This window comes from Brachyhypopomus gauderio, chromosome 4, assembly GCF_052324685.1.
Source record: "Brachyhypopomus gauderio isolate BG-103 chromosome 4, BGAUD_0.2, whole genome shotgun sequence".
NCBI lineage: Eukaryota > Metazoa > Chordata > Actinopteri > Gymnotiformes > Hypopomidae > Brachyhypopomus > Brachyhypopomus gauderio.
The window spans coordinates 25,835,130-25,849,517 of record NC_135214.1 but is presented as its reverse complement, the minus strand read 5'-3'; the positions used below and the strand labels follow the sequence as shown (position 1 = coordinate 25,849,517).

Below are 14,388 nucleotides of genomic sequence, written 5' to 3'. Positions count from 1 at the left end.
CTAACAAACGCTTCATACCAAGTTAAACAAGTTTTTTAACGTACAAAGTGGACAAACCGCGTATGCGTAATAACGCAGCGTCCTTGGACGACGTCGTAAAATGTGTAGACTATATTGGGTTAGCGAAGTTTTTAAAAAGGTGTAAAACTAGAATGCCGCGCGGCGCCAGGTGCCCGTGTGTCCGTTACCCGTCTGTTCGTTTACAGGACGTGTACGGCGTGCTATTGTCCGCCGGGTCACCTGACGGTAGTAAAGAAAAAGGTTTTATACCCTCTCAGTTGGAGCGGTTTCTGTTGCAAATGAGTGTTGTGTTGGTAATGGTCCTCGTATACTTTAGGGTCATTAAGGGGCCAGATAACACGCACTAGTGGCTGTATACTGAAGGCCGCATTATGCAGCTGTATTTACCCCAGTCAGGGGGTGTTAATGGGCAGCTAAACAGCCCTACAGCCCCCGGGGGGGGAGGAGAGAGGGGAGTCGACCAGAACCTCTATTGTCGGACCGGGTGGCTTCACACCATAAATCGGGCTGAGCCTCGGCACATCGGCGTCTTAACCTGCTGGTCCGTGTTGGACGTTTTGAGATGACTATGTTTCGGAACACGTGGGTCGGCTTTAGTATTTTCACGTTCGTGTATTTTATTGTGGGTCTTCACTGTCTGTCATTACGTGGACGGATCCCGAGGTTCTCAGCAGTACAGGAGCGCAGGAGCCCGGAGGAACCCGAGAGCGGCCAGCAGCAGTATTGCTCCCTGCTGTCTGCACCATGGACGGAAATAAACTTTCCTTTTGCTACCTGGAGCCATTTATATCGGCTGAAGATATCGCCCATGTCTAGAGATGTCCCTCGTCGGCCCGTGTTCCCGGAGCAACCCCTGTTCCGTTACGTTAGACGGGTTTACCGGTGCTGCCAGAAGGGATATCGGTGCGGAAGCGTTAAAGGACTACAAGGTCGAGATGTCGGCGGTAAGTTCTGCTTCAGCGCAGTTCAGTATTAAACATGGAGACTTCATGGTTAAACTGAAGATGTTAACGTTACGGTGAGCATTAACAAGCTTTCTCAACTCCTAGGCTCAAACATAGAGTTTCTGCTCAGTGAAGACGTGCTGTCTGCGACGATCACGAGGGCCGAGATTCATCTCCACATTTCAAACCCCGAAAACCTGAACGTGCATCCGCTGCTGCCCTCGCTGGAGAAGCGTCATCTGCCCACGAGGTGAGGCGTGTTTCTGGGAGATCTGGAGGGCTGTAGTTACTGTGTCTCCTCACAGGTTCTGCTCATCTCTTCCATAATAATTTGGGTGTATTTGTGCGTGTAGGTTCCAGTCCTGGACCTGGGACCGTGTGCTGGAGGTGAGGGTGGACCTGTTGTTCGCCTTCCAGACTCTGCAGCGTGTGTTTAGCAGCAGGTCCACAGAGAGGCAGCTCCTGGACATACGGCGGGTGGGGGGGTTGAGCAGGGCGCTGGAGCCCCAGGACATCACCCCAGCCCTGCTGAAGCCTGCTACTGCTGCGTGGGGGGAGGGTAATGAGGAATGGGGAGAGCGCCCTCTACAGGCAGCGCTGGAGATGGGACTGGCCCTACACTGCAGCACAACACACACCAACACACAACCATGTGAGAGTTATGGGGTTCGGCTTCTACACACACCTTTCATTACAGTCTCATACAGATAGCAGCGCGCGCGCACACACACACACACACACACACACACACACACACACTCACCCCTCCTACAGCCTTCCTGTCTTGCTGAATTGCTGATGGGTCCTGCTGTTGCATTACAATAGCTGATGTGCTCAGAGCGGAGAATGAGTGTTGTATTTCAGCAGGTGACTGGCATTGATTTAATTTATTTGGGTTTTGTTTCATGGGAATGTATGTAAATAGTGTATGTAAATAGTTTATGAAAAGACATAGTTATATATAAACTTCTTTTTCTGAAACAAAGTGCTGATTCATTTATTGCTCACAAGTGAATTGTTATATATTTCACCTTATTTTATCAAGATATACACTGATATTTTAGCTTTTAAAACTGTAATGTTTTACATTGCATACTCGTGAAAAAGTTAATTAAGGCAAAACGTATTTAGGAAGACAAATGAAAATCCGGCTCATTTATCATACTCCATAAGTGACATTATTTGTTATTTTATAAAATAATCCATACAGATTCTCTTAAAGATGTAGTATTAAATGTTAATACGAAGGCTGATCCAAATAGCTGTGAGTGCCCCCTGCAGGCCGTTCAGGAGTACAGCGTGGGCTCTTCTCTGGGAGCGCTTCACAGCCCTCTCTAAGATGTGACTTCACACAGCACCTCCGTACCCCTCACAGCAGACCCCAGCCAAACACCTTCTAACGTCTCACTATGTGTGGAGTCATATGAGGTCAGGTCAGGACCTTTAGTTATAGGTTAAATGGTGACAATAAACACTAATATATTTGTTATACCAGTTATATAAAACATACAAAGCTTAAAGAGGTAGGATTAGACTCGAGTTTACCAACAATACAGGTTACAAGTGAGATCCAGAATGTATGGCCCAGCAGTGAGTCTCGGACTTCACATGAACCATATCATGAACATCATGTGTGTCTGTGTGTGCTTCATTCAATTCTTTGTGTTGCTATATGTTGGTGTCCTCTAATGTTCATGTGTATATGTGTACACATATATATATGTATTTGTGTATGTGTCACAAAGTGCTTTACAAACATTTACACATAACATACAGTGTAATAGACATGAAGCTACAATTATACTCTTACATAAAGGAATAGATAAAAGATAAAAATTGAAGTAAAATACAATAAAATAAAATGTATGTATATGTTCGATCTGCTGCAGTTCAAACGGAACATCAGGATGGGGAAGAAAAGTGATTTAAGGGACTTTGAACGTGGCATGGTTGTTGGTGCCTGATGGGCTGGTCTGAGTATTTCAGAAAATGCTGATCTACTGGGAATTTCATGCACAACCATCTCTAGGGTTTACAGAGAAAATATCCAGTGAGCAGCAGTTCTGTGGGTACAAAGGCCTTGTTGATGCCAGAGGTCAGAGGAGAATGGCCAGACTGGTTTGAGCTGATAGAACGGCAACAGTAACTCAAATAACCAGTTGTTATGGGCAGTCATGGCCTGGCGGTTAGGGAACTGGACTTGTGACCGGAGGGTCGTGGGTTCGATTCCCAGACAGGCCATGACTGAGGTGCCCTTGAGCAAGGCACCTAACCCCAACTGCTCCCCGGGCGCCGGGCTAGGGCTGCCCACCGCTCTGGGCACGTGTGATCCACAGCCCCCTAGTAATCACTAGTGTGTGTGTGTGTGTTCTGATTGCACAGATGGGTTAAAAGCGGAGGACAAATTTCGATTGGGGTGTAAAAATCACAATTGACAAAATATGGCACATTTCATTTCATTTCATTTACAACTGAGGCATGCAGAAGAGCATCTCTGAATGCACAATACGTTGAACCTTGAGGCAGATGGGCTACAGCAGCAGAGGACCACACCAGGTGCCACTCCTGTCAGCTAAGAACAGGAAACTGAGGCTACAATTCGCACAGGCTCACCAAAATTGGACAATAGAAGATTGTAAAAACATTGTCTGATGAGTCCAGATTTCTGCTGCGACATTCGGATGGTAGGGTCAGAATTTGGCTTCAACAACATGAAGGCATGGATCCATCCTGCCTTGTATCAATGGTTCAGGCTGGTGGTGGTGGTGCAATGGTGTGGGGGATATTTTCCTGGCACACTTTGGGCCCATGTGTATGTGTATATACAGTATGTGTATATATTAGTGGTGGGCCGTTAACGGCGTTCGATAATGTGATACTCTTATCGGGCGATATAAAAATATCGCCATTAATCTATTCTTAAAGTTGGGTTGGGAACTGAGTCAAAATAGGTAAGCAAACTATGAAGACTTTCACCTTGATAGTTTAGCTCGGCTGTATTCCTCACAAAATTGCACAGTTTGGGGCAAGAACGAGATTTCAAACCTGTGAATTACAAAGACTACCACAATAAATCGCACATGTGCTTACATGCACCATGAAGCCACCAAGTTTGCTTCATAGAAAATTCATTTTTAAGAAGCTTCCTAATGGAGACATTGACAAGACTAAAGTTGTTTGCACCTTATGCAACGCGGAATTAGTTAATTGTAGGAGTTCTACCAGTCTGAAGTACCATTTAAACGCAAAGCACCCGTTTGTTAATGCTGCTGACGCTGGGTCACAGAGGTATCAATTCCTGGTTCAGAAAGTAAAAGTCCTCACCAGGATTTTTTGCTAGATTTTCTAATTAGTGCAATCCAGGTAACATTAGTGGAATCAACACAATCCAGGAAGCCTGAGAAAAATCCTGGTGAGGACATTTACTTTCTGAACCTGGAATTGACACCTCTGGTCAAGCACTGATGCAGTCACCACCAATCTACTCTGAGTGCAACCGAGTCAAGGTCAGCGCAGCTCTGTCAGACAAGTTGACCAATCTCTTCACTCAGTGGATTGCCACTAGCTGCCGGCACATAAGCATGGTTAGAAACCCTATCTCAAAGACTGACTTTTAGTCATTACTTGGGTAGCATGCATATTCTGAATGAGCCATTTTAATCTAGATTAATCTCACTGAAATCTTGAAATGAATCTAGATAAAAAAATGTATCTATGCCCACCCCTAGTATATATGTATATATGCATATGTGTATATTTACATTTATGGCATTTGGCAGACGCCCTTATCCAGAGCGACTTACATTTTTATCTCATTTTTATACAAGTGAGCAATTGAGGGTTAAGGGCCTTGCTCAGGGGCACCTCAGTCATGGCATCAGGCCTGGGGATCGAACCCACGACCCTCCGGTCAGAAGACCAGTTCCCTAACCACCAGGCCATGACTGCCCGCATGTATATATGTGTACATATGTATGTGTATGTGTGTGTATATGTGTATATATGTTTTTTGGGTACTCTATGAATGATAACGCTACAATGTTTTTGTACAATGTTTTTCCTTATCTTGTGGTTATCTTGTGTGTGTGTGTGTGTGTGTGTGTGTGTGTGTGTGTGTGTGTGCAGAATGGCACTGCCTCTCTGTTTACTCTACGGAGAGAAATGCTGAAATGGGCTATAAAAGGTGTTTTTAGCTGCAGCACTGGCTAGAGAGGCTGAGCAGGTAGTGGTGTGTGTGCGCGCGCGTGTGTGTGTGTGTGTGTGTGAGAGAGAGAGAGAGAGAGAGGTGGGGTGTGTGTGCGTGTGTGTGTGTGTGTGAGAGAGAGAGAGGTGGGGTATAGAGCGTGTATGGAGCATATTTCCTGAAGGCTCCTGGTTAGACTCTGCACTCTGGTCTGATGGAGCCATGAAGGGGGATGAGGGCAAAGTTCGGTTAGTGAGAGAGACAGAGGGAGACAGACGGCAAGGGAGACAGACGGCGAGGGGGGGGTTAGCAGGGAAAATCACCTTTGAAAGCAAAACAGCAGAAGGTTTGGTGCAGACGCAGAGAGGAGACGACACACGCCACAGAGGAAGAACAGCAATCAGCTCACCAACGACGCAAGGTACACCTGAGAGTGTGTGTGCGTGTGTGTGTGTGTGTGTGTGTGTGTGTGCGTGTGTGTGTGTGTGTGTGAGCATGTACCATTTATTGCCATTTGCATATCTAAGTACATGTTTGTGTGTTCATTACTTCAGCTAGACAACAGTGTGTGTGTGTGTGTGAGTGAGAAGGTGTCACACACTGTAGAGCCCTGTGTTTGGCCTCTGTGGTCTGATGGAGCCCAGAGAAAGGGTGGAGGAGGGTCTGGAGGAGCAGGGTGTCCGTGAGCTTCGGAGGTCCAGGACACTCACGGCACTGCAGGAGCAGCTGGTCTGGTCCCTGCTGGGCTCTGGCCTCAGCCGGGACGTCCTGCTGCAGGCCATAGAGGAGCTGGAGCGGTCCCGGGGCCAACGGGCGGACCGGGCCGACGGCGAGAGCTCGGAGGAGGGAGAGATGGACTACCCACCTCCCATCTACCGCGAACTGGAGAAGCTCCACCCTGACGAAGCAGCCAGGCAGAGGACACAGGTGGAGCAGCTACTACAGTGAGTCTCACAGTACACACACACTCCACAGTACACACACACACACACACTGCCTTTGAGCTTCCTCCAAAATTTCTACTTCATTTCCATACAACAGTGTGTTGTGTTCTTACCTGCTGAATGTGGTTACCTGCGTCTCACGTTCTGTTCCTTCCTGCGTCTCACGCGTGAGCTTCCCCTCCTTTAGTGTGGTTCTCTCCTTCCATCACGGTGTGCCCAGTCACTCTCTCTGCTCTCTCTCACAGCTGATGAATATAAAGGAGGTTCCACCTGTTTTAGTTACTAATTACCCACCCTTTTCATTATTCTCGGGCCATCTCAAGCCCTTTAATAAATGACCTACACAGACTGGTTAAAACTAACACAGGACCCGCAGGGGTGTGTAATGTGTACATTTCTCAGGAAGTAGTGGGGGAGGTGCAGTGGACCTGCTGTGCTGAGGCCTTCGGGAACATTTATAACGGGCGGATTCATGAACACATGGTTCACACACATTTCTTTTTCCTCTGTGTGTGTGTGGTGTGTGTATGTGTGTGTGTGTGTGTGTGTGTGTGTGTGTGTGTGTGTGTGTGTGTGTGTGTGTGTGTGTGTGTGTGTTTGTCCGTGTGTGTTTGTTTGCACTGTGTTCACGGTTGTTATGTGTAGTTGGACTCTGCCCCTTGTCCCTAGTCTTATCTTACACTGTCAACATCTCTGTTCCCTCCCATCCTCTCTCTCTCTCCCTCTCCCCTTTCCCTCATTCCCTCTCTTCTCCACCCCCCCATTCCCTCTCTCCCTCCCTTAATCTCTCTCTCACTCTATCAATCTCTCTCCAGTTCATTTTGTCACGTTGCTGTTCTGTCTTGCATTGCTGATGTATTTCCTTCTAAAGAAACTTTATTTAAATAAAATCTAAACAAAGTAAAACTTTCTCACATAAGCAAATGTAAGTATAGCTCACTAAAGGATAGTTAAACAATAGGCTAACTGAAAGATTTGTGTGTGTGTGTGTGTGTGTGTGTGTGTGTGTGTGTGTGTGTGTGTGTGTGTGTGTGTGTGTGTATTAGAGAGGACCCGTGGAGGGTGGCGAAGATGGTAAAGAGTTACATGCAGCAGCACAACCTGCCCCAGCGGGAGGTGGTGGAGTCCACAGGCCTCAACCAGTCTCACCTGTCCCAGCACCTGAACAAGGGCACGCCCATGAAGAACCAGAAACGTGCTGCCCTCTACAGCTGGTACGTGAAAAAGCAGGACGAGATTAGCCAGCGTGAGTACTGTACACCACACACCTGCATGCACACACACCTGCACACACACGCCTGCTCTGCACACACCTGCACACACATGCCTGCACACACACACCTGCACACACACGCCTGCACACACACGCCTGCACACACACACCTGCACACACACACCTGCACACACATGCCTGCACACAGCATCACTGGATGCTTCAGCAGTGTCAAAGCAGAACCACTGTGACATGTTTGTGACATGAAATCAGTAAAAAAAATAAAAAATCAATAAAAAAAAACATTAGCCAGTACAATCAAGCATGCACATTGACCTCTCCGATTGATGGATAGAGTTCACCAATGCCAGCCGGGGGGTGGAGCCAGGGGAGGAGCCAGGGGAGGATGGCAGAAAGGGACGAAGAAATCGCTTCAAATGGGGTCCTGCATCCCAGCAGATTCTGTTCCAGGCGTATGAGCGTCAGAAGAACCCCAGCAAAGAGGAGAGGGAGGGGCTAGTGGAGGAGTGTAACCGGTGGGTGGAGACATAACATAAAAACATAAAACACTACATAAAACACTACATAACCCTTAGCTAAAACACTGCTACACCCCAGTGTGTGTGTGTGTGTGTGTGTGTGTGTGTGTGTGTGTGTGTGTGTGTGTGTGTGTGTGTGTGTATCAGAGCAGAGTGTTTGCAGAGAGGAGTGTCTCCGTCACAGTTGGCTGGGCTGGGCTCGAATCTTGTCACAGAAGTGCGTGTCTACAACTGGTTTGCCAATCGTCGTAAAGAAGAGGCGTTCCGGCACAAACTGGCCCTGGACACTCCTTACAGCAGCCAATCAACATCCATCCCTGTTCAGACGCTTCCATTCAGCTCCACACAGGGTAACTGTGCAAAGGTCCTCTGTACACCACACACACACACACACACAGAGACACACACACACTCATGCAAGGGTCCTCTTTATGACACACACACACACACACACACACACACACACACACACACACACACACACACACACACACACTCATACAAGGGTCCTCTTTACAACACGTGCACACACTCATGCAAGGGTCCTCTTTACAACACATGCACACACTCATGCAAGAGTAATCTTTATAACACACACACACACACACACACCCTCACTAATCTGCTTCGTCCTTTTCCCTGTTTTCTGTGTCTTTCCTTTGTCCCTGAAGCAAGTGTGAAGTTCCCTCAGCCTGTGATGTGTGACGGCTTAGGGGTAGTGCGCAGCAGTGGCGAAGGGGACAGGACCAGTGAGGATCACCTGGAAACCAGTCCAGTCCAGCTGGAGCCCAGTCATACACTACTGGACACACCACATCACAAACCAGTGAGCATCACCACTACACAACACTACACATCACAAAGTGTATGTCAATCTGAGAGGAGTTGTCCAGGTCTTCTCTGGTTCTGGACCTGCAGCCAAACAATATTATTACCACTGCAACAGACTTTATTCCCCACTGTCTCCCCTCCCTCCCCTCTCAGGTATCAGGAGGAGGTCCTCTACCCCCGGTCAGTACCCTCACCTCCCTGCACGGCATCTCCTGTACCTCTCCTCAGGGTCTTATCATGGCCACCCTACCCAGTGTCATGAGCCTAGGAGACTCGTCCCTGCTAATAGGTGCCATACCCCTCACCCTACCACACACACACACACACACACACACACACACACACACACACACAGACACACATACACACACACACACACACACACACACACACACACACACACACAGACACACATACACACACACACACACACACACACACACACAGACACACACACACACAGACACACACACACACTCACACACACACACACACACACTGTCGTTTGCTGTAATCTGATTGGTCTGATCGTCTGGTGTATTTTATTTTGGGGCTGTAGGTCTGACACCCACTCAGCCGCAGGCAGTTCCTGTAATCAACAGCGTTGGGGGTGGGTTCACCACACTTCAGCCAATCTCCTTCCAGCAGCAGCTACACACCTCACCCCCACAGCCAATCACGCAGCCCCTGCAGGCCCACATGGGACCGGGCTCCTTCATGAGCACCATGGCTCAGCTGCCATCCCACAGTAAGCTCTTCTGGCCACTTATGTGCATTTATCATGAGAAACAGATACAGATGGTGTTTTAAGTGTGTGTGTGTGTGTGTGTGTGTGTGTGTGTGTGTGTGTGTGTGTGTGGTAGTGTATGGTAAAACAGATCTGGCCTCATATGCCCCCACCAGTCTCCTGTCCCAGGCTATGGTCATCGCCGATAGCAGCAGTATAGGAGCCCTCAGCAGTCTGAGCAGCATTCGACAGGTCGGTGCTCTGAGACTCTTGTTCTAGCAAACAGGCCAGAGCAGAAGGGTGTGTGTAACGGTAAGGATAAGGGTTAGGGTAAAGGTTAAGGGTTAAGGGTTACACTAAAGCAGGGGTGTCAAACTCCGCTGGCCACATCAGCAAATTGTTGCCCACAGAGGGCCATATGTAACTTATAAATGTACTATTCCTTAATGTTAAATAACTCTGATTTTATTACTTATTCAAGTTACAAATATTACATATATATTTGCATAGATGTAAAAAATATGTTTGCTTGTTGCTCTGTTATTATAACATAAATCCTTTTGTTAGGTTATGAAACCCACATTACTCCATCAATCAACGATCAAACTATCCAAGTTAATAAAGAAAAATAACATTAATGATATCACATTTACTTTGTTCAATATCAAATAAGTGAAAATAGCAATTGTGCTTAAAAAAACGCTGCCTCTGAAAAAGACTGAAGCGCGGGCCATTTAATCAGCCACAACAAGACTGATTTTTACTGCCGCTTTGTTTGTGGCTGTGAACACATTCTGTTGCAATCGCAGTTTAACTTTAAATTCTTTGGCAATTTGTTGTTTTTCTTGATGCCTAATTTTGGCAGACTTAGCTCCGTGTTTGGTCGTAAAATGCCGACGTACATTTTGCTCTTTGACAACCGCCACCGCTTCATACCCGTTTTTCACCTTGAAGTGCAAACATGTATTCGCTTTTCTCCTGGACATCTTGGGATCATTATTTGTATTTCTCATTTACACTTATTGGGAAAATCGCATCGATATGGAAACACTGCAGTGTCGAGACGTCGTCACTTTGCGGGTAACATTGTGGGAAATGTAGTTTTTGGTCACTGCACGTATTTTACTCTTTTTTGGACAATTTGGCTTTTTAAGCTCTTGCTAGCCTTGAGTTTGACACCCATGCGATAAGGGTTAGGTTAAGGGTTATGGTTAGGTTAAGGGTTATGGTTAGGGTAAGGGTTATGGTAAGGGTTCTGTTGGGGGTCTGTTGTCTTCACCCAGGAAACAATGCAGCTCTAACGCCACCATGTGTATCAGACTCTGACTTCAGGTCCTGAGGAACACACACACACACCCATCCAAGAGGAGTCACTACACCTGCAGTCAAGCTCTCCAGTACCAGGTGACTACCAAACACACACACACACACACACACACTGCATGCATGCGTTGCCTTAATCACACACACAAAATCACACATTTACAATCACCTGTGTCTCTCTGATGAGTCTCAGTCCTAACATGATCTCCTGTGTCTCTCTGATGAGTCTCAGTCCTAACATGATCTCCTGTGTGTCTCTGATGAGTCTCAGTCCTAACATGATCTCTTGTGTCTCTCTGATGAGTCTCAGTCCTAACATGATCTCCTGTTTGTCTCTGTTGAGTCTCAGTCCTAACATGATCTCCTGTGTCTCTCTGATGAGTCTCAGTCCTAACATGATCTCCTGTGTCTCTCTGATGAGTCTCAGTCTCATATGGGCAACACGGTGGCTTGGTGGTTAGCATGTTTGCCTCTCAGCACTGGGGTCTTGGGTTCAAGTCCCTATCTGAGTAGAGTTTCCATATTCTCCCTGTGTCTGCGTGGGTTTCCTCCCACAGTCCAAAAACATGGAGGTTAGGTAAATTGGCAGTCCCTGACAAATTCTCCCTGAGTGTGTGTCTGTGTCTCTCTGTTCAATAAAAACAAGTTGTTGTCTGAGTGTGTGTGTGCTTGTGTGCCCAGTGGTGGATGGTGCTCTGCCACTAGGGTCTGTCCTCTCTCCCCTTCCTGCACCCCATTCAGTCCCCCAGGGGGCTGTGGATCCCAGTAGAGAGTACGCTGTGTGCAATTGGCTGCCGCTTCTCGCCGGTGTGTGATTGGTTGTCTTTGACTTGTACCTGTGTTAAATTGTAAAGCGCCTTGGGAATTTGGAAAAGCGCTATATAAATCGAACATTCATTCATTCAGTCCTAACATGATCTTCTGTGTCTCTCTACCCATCTTAAGTGTCCTCAGGGGACTTGGAGCTGTACTCTCAGACCCAGGCCAACGACACCCACAGCACAGCTCATCTGCTCACGTCTCCGCCGCCCAATATTGACCGCTACATCCCAGGACAGATGGTCTCTACCACACAATAGCAGAAGCGACAACCCCAAAGGAAGATGTTATCAAGCAGAGGGAGCCTGGAAGTTTGAGGCTGTGTGATGTGATGCAGGATTCACTGATACAACTGCAAGGAGTTTCCACGTCTCTGTGAAGGATGATGGAAATAGATCAAGGACCCTGACCCTAACCCTAGCTCGGACCCTGACCGGGCCTGAGGGGAGTGATGAACAGCCCTGGAGTTACTGTGTTCAGTGACAGGAGTCGAACCCAAACCAAACCATACACTATGTACTTATGGGGTTACAGGTTAAAATCCCACAAGACACTTTGCTGTCAATAAGAACCAAGATTTTAATTTAGAAACACTTTTCTGGTATAGTATACAAAATAAAAAAATCAAAACAGCAGAAGCAGTTGCTTTAACGAACAGTCCTCTAATGAACAGTCAGGACGAGAAACTAAACCCTCCCAGGATGTCCTCATCTCATCTGGGGACTTTTAACGGTTTCTTCTTTCTTATCTTCAGCCCCTGCTCCTCTGCTCCCTGGTCCTGAGGGGCAGCTCCATCGGCCTTTGATACTGACTCCTCTTCTCTCTCCATGATGGAAGCCTTCATCCTCCTCTTTGTCTTTTTCACTGGTACGGTGCTTTCCACAGTAGCGTCTGCCCTCTCTCCTTTCTCCTGCGTTTGCTCCGTGGAGACGGGCAGGAGATCCGAGACGCTCACAGCTGCTTCCTTCAGCCTTCGCTCCATCTCACTGTCACTGTCACTAAGGGAGAGGGGGTCGATAGTCACTGTACAAACTACTATGAGATGGATTTTCTAATTGACCCTGTCTAGATGATGATGATAATTATGTATGTAAAAGGCTCTGGAGAGCACTGGGCGTGCAGGGGTACCTGGAGCTGGGGGCAGGGGGGCGTTTAGGAGGCACCTGCGGGGTCGGCTCCTTCCAACATCTTCCAGGAAGTGATGTAGAGAAGAGCCGGAACCCTTGTGATGAGCAAAAGGAAAAGTATAACTCATTTAAAACGTCCCACTGGTCAAAGATGCGTCTCCATTTCAGAACCCTGTGATGGACAGGCAATGTTGGCTTTCACATCACTCTGATCATTGGATATTATGAAATTATTTTCCATCTACAGAACTGCACAGATTAAAACTCTGAGAAAATGGCTTTAAATGTGTTTAAATTCGTATATTTGACTCTGGTCTAGATGTCAGAGGTCACCTGCATCATCTTCCTCCTCCTGGTTATGTTCAGGTTTGGTATCTGGTATCCCAGAAGTCACTGTGATGCAGCTGTAGAACAGAGCCAGTCTGAGACAGGAACACTCACACATGGAGGCAGCACAACTCACTAATCTAATTACATTTGACATCAGGTCACGTGACACATGTTCTTCACCTGTCCAAGATGGCCACCAGTTTCCTGGCAACGTGTGAGCGGAACTCTGGTGTGGTCTGGAGTTCATTCCCATCGTGCTCGTGTTCTCTCACATCCACTCTGTGGGCAGTGGTACAGTTATCAAAGGCTGATATGTTTTAAATGCAATCATCTACATCACACACACACGCACACCTAAAGCTGCAATTAACAAAACAGTGCAACTTACCTCTTACTCGCTTTGACATTTCTCTTTCCATCTGTGAATTAAAATTTACAGATTAATCTAGAGAAGTCAGTAACATAGCTACCACATCTGCAGTTTAAAGGTGCCTCAATACAACCTATACCAACTACTACGTCTTAGCCCTTCATCTGTGGGCCGCGACACTGCCACCTCGTACCAGCACCAGCACAGCTACCAGTGTTTCTGCTGTACTGGTGCACTGTTGCCCTGTTAACATAACCTAATAACTATAATAGTAATACTATTATTATAATAACAGCGCAGTGCTGTAGCAGTCTCGTATGTTTTAGTGATTTGAGAGGTCAATGTTGAGGTATAATTGAGCCCAGACTCATAAGTTCGTGAGATTTAAGCGGTAACGTTAGCTAACCAGATACCGTTTCGTGTGTCGTGTGTTGGGTCGGTTACTGGTGCCGAACTCCACACCGCCTCTCTGAGCTGCTCCGTGTTCTGGTCATCGCTGCTGCTGTCGTCTGAACTCATGAGGTCGGGTTCGTCAGGTCTGGGGTTAACCGAACACACAGGAACACGGGAGTACTTCAAGAACATATGAGTATTCAGGCTCTCTCGACTGGGCCAAGCAGCTCAGCGTAGTTCCGTTAGCGTAACTGCTAATATCATCCGCTGATTAATTATCATTAACTAGCATTAACACACACACACCGCGCTCATTTACCCGCATCTGGACTTAAATTCCCGCGGCAGCAAACTCAAGAAGCTCCGGAAGATCCGGACAGGAAGATCCGGACGGGGAGCCCGGCCTCACGGCGGCGCTGTGGCTGCAGTCCCGTCTTCCGCGCTGTGTTCACGGACCACCCTACCAGTTCAGTAACTACTGTAGTAATTAACTACAGCTATATTTGAATTTGTTTTAAAACAGAAAAAGAGTAGTCGCCCCAATTACAGCTTAGGTTATCAAATAAATAAATAAACAAACATGACGAAGCGGTTCACCTTCCTCTTTAACCCAAACATGACAAA

At 47.2% G+C, this 14,388-nt stretch overlaps 3 protein-coding genes and 1 long non-coding RNA gene across 7 annotated transcripts; 2 read left to right on the top strand and 2 right to left on the bottom strand.

Annotated features, from left to right (window-relative positions):
- The first annotated feature begins 578 nt into the window (after nucleotides 1-578).
- On the top strand, nucleotides 579-1,952 carry LOC143512720 (uncharacterized). Its single transcript, XM_077003344.1, has 3 exons — nucleotides 579-965; nucleotides 1,071-1,215; nucleotides 1,319-1,952. Exons 1-3 carry the CDS (start codon nucleotides 584-586, stop codon nucleotides 1,674-1,676), a joined length of 885 nt encoding a protein of 294 aa, XP_076859459.1. The 5' UTR covers nucleotides 579-583; the 3' UTR covers nucleotides 1,677-1,952.
- Nucleotides 1,947-7,900, bottom strand: LOC143512727 (uncharacterized). The gene is made up of 2 exons (XR_013130514.1): nucleotides 7,642-7,900; nucleotides 1,947-6,337 (listed from the first exon to the last, which is right to left on the bottom strand). It is a non-coding gene; the product is annotated as an uncharacterized LOC143512727 (long non-coding RNA).
- On the top strand, nucleotides 5,630-12,950 carry hnf1a (HNF1 homeobox a). Of its 2 annotated transcripts, none has more exons than XR_013130512.1 (10): nucleotides 5,630-6,092; nucleotides 7,139-7,338; nucleotides 7,661-7,841; nucleotides 7,992-8,194; nucleotides 8,516-8,670; nucleotides 8,829-8,964; nucleotides 9,235-9,423; nucleotides 9,539-9,714; nucleotides 10,722-10,806; nucleotides 11,671-11,725. XR_013130512.1 is itself a non-coding variant. In XM_077003338.1 (10 exons), exons 1-10 carry the CDS (start codon nucleotides 5,782-5,784, stop codon nucleotides 11,802-11,804), a joined length of 1,710 nt encoding a protein of 569 aa, XP_076859453.1. In that variant the 5' UTR covers nucleotides 5,630-5,781; the 3' UTR covers nucleotides 11,805-12,950. The 2 variants fall into 2 exon arrangements, 1 of the variants encoding a protein (XP_076859453.1); XM_077003338.1 differs by having other exon boundaries at nucleotides 9,539-9,654; nucleotides 11,671-12,950.
- Nucleotides 12,257-14,239, bottom strand: c4h12orf43 (chromosome 4 C12orf43 homolog). Of its 3 annotated transcripts, none has more exons than XM_077003352.1 (7): nucleotides 14,084-14,239; nucleotides 13,785-13,909; nucleotides 13,390-13,420; nucleotides 13,182-13,280; nucleotides 13,005-13,075; nucleotides 12,673-12,766; nucleotides 12,257-12,542 (listed from the first exon to the last, which is right to left on the bottom strand). In XM_077003352.1, exons 2-7 carry the CDS (start codon nucleotides 13,888-13,890, stop codon nucleotides 12,257-12,259), a joined length of 687 nt encoding a protein of 228 aa, XP_076859467.1. In that variant the 5' UTR covers nucleotides 13,891-13,909; nucleotides 14,084-14,239. The 3 variants fall into 3 exon arrangements, with proteins under 3 accessions (XP_076859467.1, XP_076859469.1, XP_076859466.1); XM_077003354.1 differs by having other exon boundaries at nucleotides 14,071-14,208; XM_077003351.1 differs by lacking the exon at nucleotides 14,084-14,239 and having other exon boundaries at nucleotides 13,785-14,064.
- Between the last annotated feature and the right edge of the window lie 149 nt (nucleotides 14,240-14,388).